The following is a 17,228-nucleotide window of genomic DNA, read 5'->3' on the forward strand; positions in this document are numbered from 1 at the left end:
AAGCAGACCTGACATGCTAAGAATGTCCAGCCAATTTTGGTGAAATTTAATTTAGATAATCCTTTCCTTTCTTCTCCCAAACTCTGTATCTTACTGGCTTTTAAAAGCAGCATCATTTACAACAGAGCTTTACTCTAGTGTTGTATTTTGACTGTCCTGCTCCTTATCTAACCACAAGTGTTAGCCAAGCGTGCTAAGCTACAACTATGCTGTAGCGTTGCGTTTAACTTTGGCTCATATGCTGTTCGAAAATGGAAGAAAGTAATTGCGTGTTTCTGAGAAGTAGTGTTTTCTACAGTCAGAGAAGTGATTCAAACTTTTATCAAATTTGCATATTTTGCAAGGTTGGTTTTTGAGTCTGTGTATAGCTCCCTGTAAAGACACTGAAAGGTGAAGACAGTTTTGAATGTTTCAGGTAGTCTGGGCTCTTGTATTTTCAAAATCCTTGCAAATGTCCCAGTTTCACTAGTTTCCATGCCCTAAATTATGTGAATGATTTTAGATGGTTATGGATGATTTGTAAGCCATCTAACTTCAGACATTCAGTTCAGGACCCTTCAAAGGATTTGGGAACTTAACTCAGACCTCGTTAGTTCTAAGTGCTTAAATTAGGCTGACTGTAATGTGAGTGCTTAAATTGTGGATGGTGTGTCCTGTCAGTTGCAGTAGATTTAGGCTGCAGTTAATTTCAGTCAGATTGTAGGAGGATCCACAAGGTTTTTCATTAAGTTATATTTTTTAGTACTGATAATACGTACGTAATCTACAGCAGAAGAATCAAGATATGCATAATACGTTTCCCAAATTGATTTTACATGTCTTTAAAAGACAATGGCTACGATATCAAAACATGTTTTATAGAGCTAAGAGACTAAAAATATGTGTGTTTCTTTTCAGTTGTCACAGCAAGTCAAGTGAAAACTGTTGTGTAGTTAGAAAGGTGAGGTTAGCAAGGAGAGGCATTTCACATTTTTTTTCTACCATTGTATGCCACTAGTTATGTTTAAAAGAAAATAGCATCTTTTTTAAAAAAACTCCAGTGAATCATAATTAACTGAATGGGAGTTTTTCATAGAAGTAGTAGTTGATAAATTTGCTATTACTGTTTCAAATTTTAGTGAGATGTGCAAGTGCATGAGTTTTATTAGAAACTGTGAGGTATGTTGCAAAGAAACACATGCAGAAAGCAGAATCATTTTGCTACTCAACACTACTCAGCACTTAGGCGGCCACATCAGTATTACTCATAGTAGTCATATTTACAATAAACTTTTGCTAACGATCTTGGGATATACTTTGTATACACTTGTGTAAAACCCTGGTCTTGTCTTATATGCCATCACTAGAATGATTCCTGTTGCTTACAGGTACGGAAGTGTCAAGCATGTTATGTTTCATATCATGTGAATGGATGTGGTTTTCCTTAACAGTTTTCTACCTATCTTAATGCTTTAGAAAATAAGTCTTCAATGCTGTGTGTAAAGATATGCTATTTTGTGAGGTAAGAATATTCTTGGTAGCTATTAGTCTGCAGCTATCCATGTATCATACATAAGAACACTTTTACATCTTAAGCTGACATTAAAAAGAGAAACAGCTATACTGTTTCAGCTTTTCTAAGTTCACTTTAGCAGCTTTACACAAAAAAAGGCCCAACGGCTTTGTACAGATCCGTTGAAGTCAGCGCACGTCACAATTTTGGACAGCAGTCTGTATGAATCTGTATCTTAAACATCAGTGAAAATTGACAGTGCTCAGGAATTGATAGCATTGTGTCTCTTATTATATTGGTCTGTTAAGAAAATGAAGTGGGATGGTGCAGCTAATATTAAGCAAAACTGTTGTATTTGGTAGGTAATTCTTAGTAATTCTACTTAGTCACTTGCAATGATCCTGGATTGCGCGCTTTTTTTTTTTTTTTTTTAATTAAGGTTAGTAAAGTTTGATATCTCACTTTAGAGAAAACAGAAGAGGGGGAATAAAGATGCAACTCTGGTAATAGATTAGCATATAATATCTCTTTTTTACACAAAGTGGGATGTAAGTAGTAACAGTTAGGAAAGTAAAATTTATTTTAAATGATGATTTTATTATCTCGAAGCAAATTATTGGTTAGGTCAGAATGCTTTGGTATTATATGTGGTCTGGGAACATTTTGCTTCTTGGCAAATTCATATATACATGCATCCAAGAGAATGTGCATTTCCGTTTTTCCAACAAGCACAGACTTTTACATGCATGGGTGTACTGGGTCTGGCTGAGGAGGAGTTAACTTTCTTCAGGGCAGCCCCTGTGATGCTGCGCTTTGCATCTGTGAGTAAAACACATTAGTGTTTTAGCTGTTGATGAAAAGTGATTACACTGCCCCCCCCCCCCCCCCACCCCCAGCTTGTAGGCTGGGGGTGAGCTTGCGGTTGGGAAGGGACACAGGCAGGACAGCTGACCTGAATTGACCCAAGGGGTGTTCCATGCCATACAGCATCATGCTTAGCAATAAAAACTTGGGGGCTCGTCATTCCAAAGCAGCTGTTGCTTGGATACTGGCTGAGCATCTTGCGAGAGATGGTGATTGCCTTTGTATCACTTGTTTGATTGGCTTTTTTCTTTCATTCAGTTATTAAACTGTCTTTATCTTGGCCCATGTATTTTTACCACTTTTGCCGTTCCTATTTGCTCCCCCATCCCACTGCAGGGGGGAGGAGTGAGCAAGCACCTGGGTGGGTACTCAGTTGTTGGCCAGGGTCAACCCACCACAGTGGGTGACAAGTCACGTAGAGGAATTAAAATACAAAATGTGTGGCGAAATACACTCTTCTGAAAATATTTTGTGCATGTGAGACTGAATCACTGTAAACTATTAAATATATTTAATTAGTAATTTTTTTTCAGTTTATAGATAAAATTCTGACTAGCACAGTGCATTGTTTGTGGGGTTTTTTGTTGGTTTCTTTTTTATGTCCAGACCAAATAAGTTCAAGTTTTAAAGGAATATATAAAATTATCTGGAAGCTCATGAAGAGAAAACCAGCATGCATTTTTTTCCAGACTTAATGTGAAACTAAATATTTTAATATTGAATTTATTGCAGACATATATGTAGTATAGTTCTATATGGCATTAAGCCAGGTAGTTCCTAATTTGTTTTTAATCTTGAAATTCTGATTGCTGATAAAATCAAGGTAGCCTAGCAAAAGCATCTAAAAGCAAGATTTATTCCCTGAAGTTGGTCAAGAGGAAATACAACTCATAAAAAGGAGCATAAATTTCAACCTTGCTGATGTTAGAGCAAAACCTTTATTTTTTGTGTTTCTGTATTTTCAATGTGCAATAGGTATTGGATTACAGAGTTCTGGGTTATGTTCAAAATGGACTCTAAACTGTCCACAACTATGGAGGAATTTCAGGAACTGGTTAAAGCTAATGGTGAGGAGTTACACTGTCGTCTGATCGACACAACTCAAATGTGAGTGCCAAAGTCTCGTAAAACAAACCTGTGCTCTGAATTTCCTTTATTCAAATATAATGTCTCTCCAGTGTAGCAGGATAATGGTCCTATAGTGTGTTAGCTTTAATAAGTCATGTTACCTATCCTTAGAAGAGTTTATACATCGTTATAGATTAAAATTATGTAGAGGAACAGAATGCCTTTCAAGAATGGCTTAGGTTGAATTTAACTGCTGTGTAGGCTTTGTGCTGATTTTCTATGCTAGATAACTTACTCCATCCAGGGAACTTGGAAAATCTGTAAAGGTCTAATGATTTTGAAAGATCACTTGAAGTCAATGAGAAAGGAGAATACATTTTGACTGGGTAACAGATGAGGTACAAAAAGTGTGTTTGTATTTTTAACACCTAAGTTAAGTGAGAAGATACAGTTTATTACGTTGTCAAACTCTTGATACTATTTTATGTGATTTTAGTTATAAAATTACTTGTCCTGTCAAGAATAAATCCTACAGCTGTACATCACATAGTTCTTTTTTGGGAAGAGAACCTTCCTTGTTCTATGAGAGTATGATAGTTCTGTGGAACTCTATAATAGTGTCAAATCGTACTTTGGTTGGAAATGTACAGGTAAAAGCAGAGCAGAATTTTGCGTACATTTTATATCTGATTATGAAAGAGGGTATTTAGTTTTTCACATCCAGAATTAAATTTCATTACTCCATGGGCAAATAGCATAGGGGGACTGTTCATACTCAGAGGCTGGTCAAGGAAATCTGTAAGAATTATTAAATGGAGGAGCACTGGGTGTGTTCAATGAAGACAAAGTTAACAGTGATTCTGGAAGTGTGATATATAATCTCATGCTGTTTAGTAATATAGCTGTATTGTACTTATGTGCTACATCAATATAATAAAGATTAAAAGTAATGTTTTTGTTTTATAATCTCTAATGCATGAAAGGAGCTTGTTTAGAAATTAGAATAATTCACTTTCTATTGCAGTAAGGCATGAAAACTGTTACTTTTGTATTAGGGACAGAGGAAAAGTTTGCTCTTTGGAAGATAACTCAAGGTAACTCTCTTCTAAAATTTGTCAAAAAGAAATTCTAGGGATTGGTCTAGAAAGCTGACACAGCGTGTGAAGGTCAACACCAGTAAGAAACGGAAAGTCTCGCTTCTTTTTGATCATCTTGAGCCAGAGGAGCTGTCAGACCACCTTACATACCTTGAATTTAAGTCTTTCAGAAGAATATCAGTAAGTGACATTTATTTATTTATTTATCTTAAACAAAGATGGAAAGGATGTAGAAAAGATGGGAGAAGGATATTATTAAAAGATCAACCTTGCAATGGAAGCCATTGGCCAAGCTGAGTCTGTGTCCAGACACTTTGTTTTATTAGTGTTGAAGGTGGCCAGTGGTACTTAAAAATTCTGAATACATTACCCTTTTCCTGCAGTCATTTGAGGGAGAGTGAACCTTTTAAGCAACTGTAGAACAGAGTTGGGGAAAGGTCAGTTGGAAGGAAGAGGAGTAAACCATTTGATCTTCTTCCAAGTAATCTTTTTGTTAGAACAAATGGTGTCATTGGGCACAGGAACAAACAGCTGTCTTTGAAATCAGTAATCAGGCTGAAATGGGATGAAGGATACTTGGAATATTCTCTTAGAGTGCTAACCTCCTGTGATTGTAGGAAACTGCAACATTCTTATGCAGTGACTAATGGACTGTCTGTGTAGAAGATGTCCACTGGACTCCGCTTGCCATTTTTGAGTGTGCATAACAAAGACTAGGGGTGGGAAAGCACTTGAGAAAATGCCTTTTTTAATGTAAAAAGGGTTTAAAATATGTTAACAGGCAAGCTTTCAAGTACACAAACAGCTCTTAAGGATTTCTCTCATTTATGTTTTCTTTCATTTGATTTGTTTTCTTAGCTATGTTGGTAACCAATAAGATGCTAACTTCCCTGTGCACCTTGGCTTCACTTGCATCCTTATGTGCTACAACATTACTTTTATTCAAACCTGATGCAGTTCACACACGGAAAAGAAAAGCGAATATTAGAGGCTAAAATCTAAGATGGTTGCGAAGTCAGTGTGATGATAACAGTGAAAGCAAAGTGGGTTTTTTTAGGGTTTTTTGTTTGTTTTGGTATTTTAGTGGGTTTTTTTGAAACACTACAATTTGCAGATGAAGTCTTGTAAGGAAAGAGGCTCTCAATAGATTGTGGAAGGTTTCAGAGTCATGTGTTAGTGTAGTTTATCTTGAGCTGACGATACATGACTCTTCGTGTTTTGGGTTAAATTCAAAAAGCCATAGAACCAAAGTCATGCACAGATTGCTGTCTGTAGGCAGTAATAACATGCAAAGCTTATATAAGTTAACATTTTCAAGCTCTGTGCAGACATAAAGTAATTAATGACTAATGAACATAACAAGGATGATTGCAGTCACAGTATCAGATGTGTCATAGAATTCCAACAGTTACATACTTGTATACATTTTTTTATGCAGGGTCCCCTGCATATGTTTTGGGATAAATTGAGTTTACTGAGAACTCAGGCCAGAAAATAATGTTAATAAATAGCTATATTCGTTAACTCTTTGCAGAATGCGTTCATGATATGCTAAGCCACAGATTCCTTTTGTTATTCTAACATGTTAAAATATACTGGGAGAAGGCTGCAAATGACCTGCAGTGTTATTAGTCACTAGAATAACTATTCATAGGTTCAGTCATTTGAAAGTCAGAAAGGAACAGTTGATCCCCTGAACACATAGAGCACTAGCAAAATCTTCCACAAGATACCATGTATCTTACAGCAAAGAGAAGTGCAGAGTGGTGTTCACAGGGTAATGACTGCGGGTATGCTGGTGTTTGGAAACCATTTTAATTTATGGTTATAAAAAACATGGAGGCTACACTGTTTTGTAAGAATCTGGATTCTGCTTTTCTGTTGAGGCTCATGTTAGTCATTGCAATATCAGACTGTTGCATTATTGAAGTACCTGGATTTCTTTACCTTATCTGCAACTAACAATCCTGTTACAGCTAACCTCGTTAATAAATTCTTCTACCAAAATTATTTTGAAAATTTCAGTAGTATGTTAGATATAAATTTGTTCAGCATTTAAAAAAAAAATCTGAAGAAGAGAGCTGCTGAGAACAAAATATAGAATTGAAAACTTATCTCTTTGTATTAGACTAGTTGCTTAAATGTCAAGATCCTGCCAAATCTGGCTGGGGTTCAAAATTCAAAGAGTAATTGTGAGTACTATGTAAACTCAGAGGCAGCTTTACTTATTAATGTTTATGTTTCTTCCATTTTTTATTTAATAAGAGGACAAATCCAGAGATGTCTGCTGTCATGTCTTGTTTTTAAAGTTTCAGTAGTTACTACGTGGATTGGAAAAGGTTGAAAAGTGGAGAGAAAATTAGAGAGGGAGAGCAAGAAACAAACAGCAGCTCACAATTTATAACTTTTTCTTAAGTTTCAATGCCATTCAGCATATTCCTGTGGCCTTAAGAAAGGATTAGGTGTCTAATAGAGCAGTGAATGTTTTTGGTAAGATGCTCATAGATGGTCATAGTAAAAATGGATGTATAAATCCCATGTCACATTTTCTGATGATTCAAATTATTGTGTGTTCTTGTTAATGGATAAATCAGAAGAATGGATAAACATTGCATCAACAAAAACAAATGATTACTTCTTTTTGATCTTAAACAGATTTTTTTAAGCCATTCTTCCCATTATCATGTACAGGTGTCAACTGAACAATTTTAGATTGCTTTGGTTAAATAAGAGAATCTCACAAGCTGTATTAAAAATATTAAGGAATCTGTAGCCCTCGTTCTTGAAGGTCTTGCCTCAGGTATATTAATTTTATTGAACTTGCTTTCTGTATTAGCATAGTATAATTCAGAAGTGTGCCCTAACTATGTAATCCGAACACTGAAATTCCTTATACTTCCTTAAACTATCACTTAGTTACTAGATTACTTAGTTACTTTAAATTCCATTTAACCTTCCCTGTAGAAGCCTACATTCAATGAATCGATGGAGCCACTGAGGCTGGGAGGAAAGCCCCAGTTCTACTTGTCCTAGGGTTTATAAGAGCCAAGGCTACTGAGATACACATGATGCAAATGATGTGATACAAATTAAAGTAAAAAGATACTTTCAGTTGATCCAATTAGTTAAAGCCTTCTGCTTTGACAAAGGAGAGATTTCAGTCTTACAGATATTTAAGGTGTAAAATATATCTTGTATATTTCATTTAAACAGCAGAGCTGTATCTGCACACAGATCACGAGGTATATAAAACTGTAGATGAGTTTTCATTTACAATTAACTTTTTTTAAAGTTCTCAGATTATCAGAACTACATTGTGAATAGTTGTGTGAAGGAGAATCCAACAATGGAACGATCAATTGCTCTTTGCAATGGTATCTCTCAGTGGGTGCAGCTAATGGTTCTCAGCAGACCAACGCCACAGCTTCGGGCTGAAGTGTTCATCAAGTTTATTCATGTTGCACAGGTCAGTTAAATTTTGACATGTGTTCTGTTTATTTTGTCTTTCTCTGATAGAGCCCCTTAATTGCTATTCCCACGCTACTACTGTAGGGTCAGCTGGGAGTGGTGGCACTGGCCTCCTGGTTCGTACATACAGCATGCATATTTGTGTATGCTCTGGCTTCATACCAAGTATTTAGATACTACTGTGTCATGGCACCATGACTTTCTCCTATCTGTTCTGAAGAAACTGTTTTCACTGAAAAACTAGACTTGCTTTTGAAGCAGCTGGTGAGATTCCAAGCTGTGACCTCATACCTTTCCAAAGCTTGAACCACTGTCCTGCCTTTGGCTCTAATTAAAAGCATTTCTACCAGATAGACCTTACTGGATAGAAGCAGAGCTATGGTCCTGTTGGTATTCTTTGCATGCTAATTCAACTGCAGTCGTAACCAACATAATAGGCAGCATTTCCTAGTTGTGGCAGACTGTAGGAAGGGGGAGGACTGAGGAAGTCCTTTGAAGATTTACTGAATCTGCAGAATTGTTATCTGATATAATAACAGCAGAATAAGTACGTGTTACACCCAGTAAAATCACAATTCATTACCAAAATTAATGAAGTCCAGTGGATAGTGGCACAAAACCTCTAAGACTTTAGAGGAAATACAGAATTTGAACCTTTAAATAATAAATACTGATTTTTTTTTTTGTATGCCAACACAGAAGCTCCACCAGCTGCAGAATTTCAATACATTAATGGCAGTGATAGGAGGTCTCTGTCACAGTTCCATTTCCAGACTCAAGGAAACAAGCTCATGTGTTCCTCATGATGTAATTAAGGTTGGTATTTCTCCTCTAAGTTTTACAAGTAAGATAACCTTTAACTTTTTTGTAATTGCCCCCACAAAAAAGAAGCTTACTTCATTGGATAAGATGGAGAGAAAGACGGGATGTGGGGGTGGGGGAGAAAAACTAAGACTTCCGTTTGTTTTGGAGGGGTTTTCTTTGTCATTTCATCTCTACGTCACCAGTAACTCCTACACTTCCAACCCCACCTTTCTTCAAGATTTGTATAGCTTCTCTAAAGTTTCTCTTTAATATTCAGATGTGACAAGCTGCATTTTCATTTACATGCAGTAGTACAGAATAGCATTCAAACATGGTGGCAGAGAATGGGATCCTAGAACATTTGAAAGCAAAGCTGTTGTCATCCATAGCAACACTGACCAACCTGAATTTATGAAATGCTAGCACAGAGCTCTGTACTTTGAGTTTAAAACTGAAAGGACTGGTTTTGTTCATCTGATCTTTCCTTATGACAGATTTTGTCTCGTTCAGTCTTGAACAAACTGAGCCATAATACACACACATTAGAATACAGTGGAACGTTTAGGAATCAGTTAAAATGTCCGATTAAATTCTTGTGAAATACAGATGCTCATATTGCTGAGATTGCGTTTCTTCACAGATTTAGTAGCTGCATACTTTTCAGCAGTGAAATGGCTTCTTAAGAGACTAATATGCTTTGTTGTTTTATCTTATTTGGGACCATAAATATTTCATGTAGGTATCTAATGGACCTGTTTTGATCACAGTGTGATCAGCTTGAATGAACTGTACGTACCTGGAGTATGACCTCCCACTGACAATGGCTGCAGCTTTCATGATCTGCAAAACCAGTTAGCAAGCTTATTTTAGAATAAGCATGGAGTTTTGAAAAATTTTGTCATTATGAAAAGTGAACTGCATATGTGTCAATCATATGAATAACTTTTTGCATCAAGTTTGTGAGGGTTAAAAATCAAGGAGTTAGACAGGAACTTCCATATGAAAACATTGGTCCATTGATTTTGTAACACTGAGTCAACTTTGTACCTGTGTTGTTTTAAACAAGGGAAATACTTATACTGCTAGACTTGAGATTCATGTGGCCTTTACAAGTCCAATATATTGTTTCTTCTTCATTTCTGTGGAACAGAAGTTTTCTTAAAGACACAGATGTGCCACCTTCAACTATAGTAGGAGTTCTGGTCACACTGTGACGGGACTGTAGCACAGTCTAGGGTTTCTCTGCCAGGACTTTCCAGTTCCAGCAATTCCAGCTGGTGACCTGGAAGCCAGATAAGTGCCTTACACATTTTAAGGTGGAGGTGGTTGGTTTTATGAAGGCCAGACAGCTTGTGCTGTGCTTATGCATTAATTGCATGCACAACTCCTTGATTTGAGAGGATGCTATTTCTTGTCATTGACTAAATAGGAATGTAGGAATACCAGCATTGTAGTTTAGACTATAGGTTAACTGTCTAGAATTATGTATTATAGATAGTTAAATTAGGTGAAGTGAATACCTAGATTTCATTTGAAGCCTAAAGTTTTGAAATCCTTTTCAAGAGTCATTGTGAGTAAACTCCTTAACAATAATGTGGGAAGTTGATGTGCTGGATGACCAGAACAAAAGCAGTAACCAATTTTGATTTTTGTTCTCTTTTTATTTTTAGGTGTTTAATGAAATGACAGAACTGCTTTCATCTTACAAAAATTATGATAGTTACCGACGTGCCTATAACGAGTGCAGTAACTTTAAGATCCCAATCCTTGGGGTCCACTTGAAAGACTTGATATCACTTTATGAGGGCATGCCGGACTACTTAGAGGACAAAAAAATTAACATATACAAACTGTACTCTCTGTATAACCACATAAATGAGCTGGTACAACTCCAGGAAATGCCACTTCCCCTGGAGGCTAATATGGACCTTGTTCATTTGCTTACAGTAAGTCCGTTAGATGAGATAAATACCTCCATTTAAAAAAATAGTTGTTCAAAAGGTATATGAAATTAAGTAGAGGATTCCATTAATTATAAATACATAATATCGTAAGATTTTTTTTCCTTAAGGAAACATACAATAACAGAAGAAGACAAAAAGTTAGTGATACTGATTTATCTGGCAGCAAGGGTAGAGGTGCCAGTTCAGCAGTATGCTTCCAGTTATTTCTACAAGGGAAGGAAATGTTTATTTCTGCTTCACTATAGTAGTATGCATTCTTTCTGTACTTTCACTAAGGAAGCACTCTGAATCTTCTGCTTAAATAGGCAGAAAGGTACAAAGCTTCCTTAGATGCACCTTGGAGGCAGATTGCTTAAAAAACTTCTTTGTGTTGAACACACAAACTTTCACGTAGAAGTTAGTCCCTCAAGATGTGTAGGGTTAAACATACCATGTTTCTAGCCAAGTTTCTTCTGGTACTGAAAAAACTGTCTTGACACAAACATTAATCAAATATAGTTGTAGTATTACTCTTCCAGTCATATCTAGTTAGTGCCATGTTACTAACTAGATTAATACTACCTAGGACATATGTCACGACAATGATTTTAGCTTCTAGTAAGTTAAAATACTACCTTTTCTTAAAACTGTAAAACTACCTTTTCTCAGTTTTGTTTAGCCTTAACAAGTACCTCATCTTGGAAAAAATAGATAGCCTGCTTCCAGTTTCTGGTTACAAGCCCTGTTTCAGCAAAAAGCTAATAGATAAAAGTGCTTATGTGCTTGAGGTTATTTATTCTGTCTGGGAGCACTCATGTGTGAAATTAAGCACATATTCCAGGGCCTGGAATAGAGATACATGAGGTGGTGAATTTCTTTCTGCTAAACGTTTTAAATGTTTTGTCTCAAATTATTGTAAGTTCCTTTTTTCCCTGTTTTTCAAATAATAATGTTTTATAAAAATGGCTATCACAAATATATATAACTTTGGCTACAATTTCATGCCGTTATATATGACAAGACATAAATTAAAAGAAGTACTTCATTTCAAAGCAGCAGCTTCTAATCTGTTAATATTCCAGGGCACATAAATTTTCCTGTTTATTCCCCAATTTTTCCAACAGTCTTTCTCCTTCTGTTTCCTTTAGTCATTTACTTTTCCAGTAGCAGGCAAATCAGTTTGAAGAGGTATTTGTAATTACATACATAACTCAATAATTCATGGAAGTATCATAACATTTGCACTTTTTTTTGAGTGTCAGAAGCTCCTTTAAAATTTTGCCAAGAATCTAACATTATTCACTATTAAGACTACAACAGTAATTCTTGCAGTTGTTCACAAGAAAATTGATGCGTATCTGCAATTTGAGTAAATTTTTCATTGAATAAAATAGCATATTTTGGTTTTCTAGTTTATATGCATATGACTGCAGCAATCTTGACTCTCTAACAAGTTTATATTTTCTTTGGACTTGCAATAGATTGAGGCTTATAACACATTTAAGCCTGGCTTTTCTATTCATTTGCATGTCTAGTGTGAATATTTTCCTATAAATATTCAAGAAGTTTCATGTTATCAGTCTTCAATCTTAGCTTGAAATTTCTTTCCAGTGATTAAAATATTTGCTGTACTATTTTCATGGACACATGCAAAAGCAAAGGTATAAATCTGATTGTTTTTTCAAATTCCTTTATTTACCCAGGCGTAAAGTTTCTTGCTTTACATAACTGCTGTTGGCAGCTAAATGTTCTCAATAAATACCTGCAAGTCCATCTTCTATCCTCATCATATAGTTCTTAGTTCATCATGGTCACAGCTGGATAGGATAAATATGACATGTTTAAACAAGAATTTTCTGAGAATTTGAGTTGTTGGACAGTTTCATTGGAGTGGTTTTATGCTTAGTTGCACGATAGACTTTTTTTAATATTATGGGAGTAACAGTTTTTTTCAGGTTACTTATTAATTGACTGCTAATTATCCCTACAGTCACTTGCTGTGCTAATGACTGTAGCTGTGTAATGTTACAGATTTTCAGATAATGGCAATAACAGTCTGGAATTTAGAAATGTACCTCTTTCAAATCACTGAATCCCTATGCAGCTCCAGTGCATTTTTATAGCTGCAACCTAAATTGAAAATTAATCCATGAAAAAATACTAATGCACACCAGAAGCAAGTTTATCAAACAGGCTGTTTCAAGATTAAACTAAAGTTGTGTTTGTTTTCAGCTCTCCCTTGATCTTTACTACACTGAAGATGAAATTTATGAGCTTTCATATGCACGAGAGCCACGAAGTCACCGAGCTGCTGTAAGGGCCTTTACAGATTCTTAACAAAAGGATTTTTTTAGTAACGTAACTTTTATCCCTTGCATTCATTGTATTTTATTTTATGCTTAATTGAAAACATTTACCTTTATACACTGAGCAAAATCTGTTGAAGCATACATTGGTTGATGATGAAGCCTAAGCTGGAATATATAGGAGAGTCGACACCATATCAGGTTTTATAATATGAACACAAGCAAAGTTATTTGTGTAGAGACAGGACATCAGGCTCAATCTTGACAATTGATACTGATTCTTTTAAAAGAATAATTCTTATGTGATTCAAATGATGAAACCCATGAGTATTACATTATAGTTTTTGCTCCTGTTTTACAAATATGGAAAAGACAGTGAATTTACAGGGCTGTCAGTGAACGGTGGCAATTTAAGGAACAACCACTGTTTTGGACAGTTCAGGGAAGAACTTCCCTGAAGTATCATGTAATTATCAGAAGTATGATGTTGGGTCCAACCGGCCCGTTTCTGCAGTCCTGTATCACGTAGCCCATTGTCACAAATGAAAGAAATGTAATACTGAAAATCTCCGTGTGGTACTAATTTATTAAAATAAAGTTCCATTCAATTTATTCTAGCCTTTGACACCTTCCAGACCACCGGTAGTTGCAGACTGGGCCTCAGGAGTTGCCCCAAAACCTGATCCAAAAACCATTAGCAAACATGTTCAGAGGATGGTAGATGTAAGTATGGTTAAGCCCATTTACTTTGTGCATCAGTCTCTTAGTCTCTAGGTGTGAGAAGATAAAAAGAAAGGGAAAGACACTGAACACGTTCAAAGCTGTGCTGAGTTTATAAGCACTTCTGTCCTCACAAATATACTTCTGCCTAGCTGTAAATAGCAGCAGCAGCCCGTGAGGTGTGGAAGGAAGTGCCGTAAATGGCTATGGAGGCAGTGGGGAGTGTGAACGCTGGGCGGTATGCTTCCAGAGTCATTCTTCCAAGGAGCCAGGCAGCCTGTTTCTACCAGCGCCTCCAACATCATGGTATTGGTGGAGTCTGAAGGTGGACCTCTCAGCAGCTTTGTTACTAGCAGCCATTGCTTTTTCTCTCTCTTTTGGGTCATCCACTTTACTTGAAATCGCCAAGTAATCAGTTGATTGGTTCCAGAACTGACAGAGAGAGAGATAAAGAGTTTGTCTTTGCATCTCTGCTTCATCTCTTTTCCTTCTAAACACTTCTATTATTGCTAGGTATCATTTGATACATGCTGTTTTGGAATATATTTCTAAATTTGGCCTAGATGTGCTCCTTGCCTTAGGGCCAGAGACAAACAGTAATGTCATTCCACAACTGGAAACAGGTGTCTACATGACAATTCTGTCACATAACTACTTTTCACATAACATTGACCTGATGAAACAAGCCAGGCAGCTACACTGATTTAGCTACCGAGGTAATCACTGAGAGCACTAATTGAGAGCATTAGTACAAGTTGTATATGTATGCCCAGACATGATGGTCTTAAAACGAAACTAAAAAAGAGCTGTCATTGTGTAGTGAAGTATTTAGTCCAGTCTATGTTGACTTATCCGCGCTTTGCCACAAATCGAGAAATCATAATGCTTCTTTGGTCTCAAGCAAAAGAAGCAGTTAGACTGTTGTGTAATAGATACTGGGAGAAAGTGAGAGGGGAAATCCATAAATATTGTGGAGAATTTTTAAAGTGGTAATTCAGCCCATCCTCACTGTAAACTACTCTACTATTACCTTGAACAGTCTGTCTTCAAAAATTATGACCATGATCAGGATGGATACATTTCCCAGGAAGAATTTGAAAAGATAGCTGCCAGTTTTCCATTCTCATTTTGTGTAATGGCTAAGGACTGGTGAGTACCTAATTCTGCTTATCAACTTCATAGCATCTGTTTGGGAGGGGGTCTGGGTTTTTTGTGTTTAGATTTTATTTCTATCATGAGGGTGGTAAAATCATCTTTTTCACCCACAAATAGAAGTGAAAACATAACAGACAAAAGCATCTTCTAAATTTGTTGTGAATGACGTCTTCATGAGCTTATATCATTGGTAACCAGGCTGATGTAGGAGGAAGAACAGATAAAAGAAAAATATTTTTTCAAATTATATTCAGTATATACTACTAAAGAACTTCCCTACGATGAACTTGTCCTTCAAAAATAGAAAATTGGCAATTGTGTACTGTAGTCAAATTAAGAACATTTTTTCTTAACCTATTAAAAGTATGGAAAAATACAGTAGTGGTTATTCAGAGGTGTTATGTGAAGTAGTTTTGAAGTTGCATCACATAGGTAGATACTTCATTTATCCTTACAGGCTGCATTTTAAATGTTTAGATAAGCTTCTGTAGACTTTGGGAGCAGTTGACAAGATTACTGAGATCGCTGTAGTTTTTGGCCTATGAAACTATTGCCGTTATAAACTGGAAGAAAGATATATTTAATTCTTAGGCTTTTAAGAAAATGTGTGCCTCACAAACAACTTTCTTGTTTATTTTCAGGGAAGGTCTGATTAGCAGGGATGAAATAACAGCTTACTTTATGAGGGCTAGCTCAATCTATTCCAAATTAGGACTTGGCTTTGCTCACAACTTCCAAGAGACCACTTACTTAAGGCCTACTTTCTGCGACAACTGTGCTGGATTTGTAAGCTTACTTTTTAGTAGATTATGTTAATGTTGTTTTTAATAACACTGGGTTTTATCTCATAATCACCATGTGTCATGTACAGAAATGGATCTATATACAACAGCAGTGAAGCTATACAGAACATCAGGCTTCTGCCTGTGTAGCTATTTAAGGTAGCCTTTACACCCCTCTGGGAAGTACTATTACCTGTTTAAACATGGCTCCTTTCTTGTGGTGTTTGGCTGTGTCACCAAACACAATCTCACAGGAAAGACTTCCAAATCCAGAGCCTTCCACTCTGTGAGGCTGTTAGAACTCATGTTCTGGTACAGACATAAGATGCCCCCTGCCTGTGTTATCGAAAGATTTAGTAAAACTGACTGTCCTACCAGTCCCCAGTTTACCTGAGATCAAACAAGGATGCTGAGATGGAGTTCTCAGTCTACTCCAGCTCCATAGCTGCTCTGGGGGCTGTCAGATCTGGTGATGTATTATTCATTGGAGACTGCTCTAAGGTATTTTGTTTGTGATTGAAGGTCACACACAAAATGTTCTGTTTACCGTATGCTAAAGAGGTAAATAGTTCATATTTTGACCTTTCAATTAAAAGGGTAGAAAACCAAGATGTTCTTCAGGTTCTCAGATCTTAGAAATGAGTGGAGCTGTTAATGGATTTTTATATCTGGAGGTATCACATGTACAGGGAAATGTATTAATATATAGTCTTTCTGTGTGTTTGAATTTCAGCTATGGGGAGTCATTAAACAAGGATACAGATGCAAAGGTACTGTTAATTTTACTCTGTAATTGATGGTGAATGACAAAAAACCCCTCATCGTCCTAAGATCCATTGCTGTGTCTATGGACCTAATTAATCTGACCTGTCAGGGAGGAGAAGACTGATGCCAGAATAGTGTGACAGGTAGATGGTCCAGAAGAAATGCAATGAAGGAACTCGTAACTGACAGCTGTAACCCTCTGCAAAACGTCACTGAATTCAGAGTGTTTGGGAACAGACCCTTCTAGTCCAGTGGGTGCAAACACCAACACTGTGAAAACTGTGCAGCACATTCACAACATGTATGTTAACAGAATTTTCTTGCTTGTACAGGTGTCTTTCTCTGTAACTCCTACCATCAGAACACTGTTGCCATGTTGCTATTTTGCATTTTCACAATGAAAAGGATTTTTAGACCTATATAGCAAAGGGATGTTGTTGGTCTGTTTACCAGATGTATGTTGTTATAGGTGCAGTGTTAGAGCTGATTTGAGATGCTATAACAGAGCCACTGAATCATGTAAACTTTGTTTTGTTTACAGACTGCGGAATGAACTGTCACAAGCAATGCAAAGATCTGGTTGTGATAGAGTGCAAGAGAAGACCCAAAACTTCAGTTGCAGACAGCAGCCCAACATCTGCTCTTGCTTCCAGCCTCTGCCCAGTAGGAGTCAAAGAGCAATTCCATGGTGAGAAAAGATTACATTATTTAGATCTTTTGATCTTGTTAATCTTTCATTTGCTCCTTTTTCTTCTAAAGCCGAG

General features: G+C 36.5%; 1 protein-coding gene across 2 annotated transcripts in view; it reads left to right on the forward strand.

The window, feature by feature from the left end:
* Positions 1–17,228, forward strand: part of RASGRP1 (RAS guanyl releasing protein 1) — a 42,593-nt gene that overhangs the window by 19,339 nt on the left and 6,026 nt on the right. For both annotated transcript variants that reach the window (XM_055715113.1, XM_027812480.2), the window contains exons 4-15: positions 1,439–1,501; positions 3,332–3,463; positions 4,548–4,701; positions 7,814–7,987; positions 8,689–8,805; positions 10,464–10,739; positions 12,969–13,049; positions 13,661–13,765; positions 14,802–14,911; positions 15,559–15,703; positions 16,433–16,469; positions 17,006–17,152. In XM_055715113.1, coding sequence (XP_055571088.1) covers positions 1,439–1,501; positions 3,332–3,463; positions 4,548–4,701; positions 7,814–7,987; positions 8,689–8,805; positions 10,464–10,739; positions 12,969–13,049; positions 13,661–13,765; positions 14,802–14,911; positions 15,559–15,703; positions 16,433–16,469; positions 17,006–17,152 — 1,541 coding nt within the window. The remainder of the gene's footprint in view (positions 1–1,438; positions 1,502–3,331; positions 3,464–4,547; positions 4,702–7,813; positions 7,988–8,688; positions 8,806–10,463; positions 10,740–12,968; positions 13,050–13,660; positions 13,766–14,801; positions 14,912–15,558; positions 15,704–16,432; positions 16,470–17,005; positions 17,153–17,228) is intronic.

Source organism: Falco cherrug, chromosome 7, assembly GCF_023634085.1.
Source record: "Falco cherrug isolate bFalChe1 chromosome 7, bFalChe1.pri, whole genome shotgun sequence".
NCBI classification, from domain to species: domain Eukaryota; kingdom Metazoa; phylum Chordata; class Aves; order Falconiformes; family Falconidae; genus Falco; species Falco cherrug.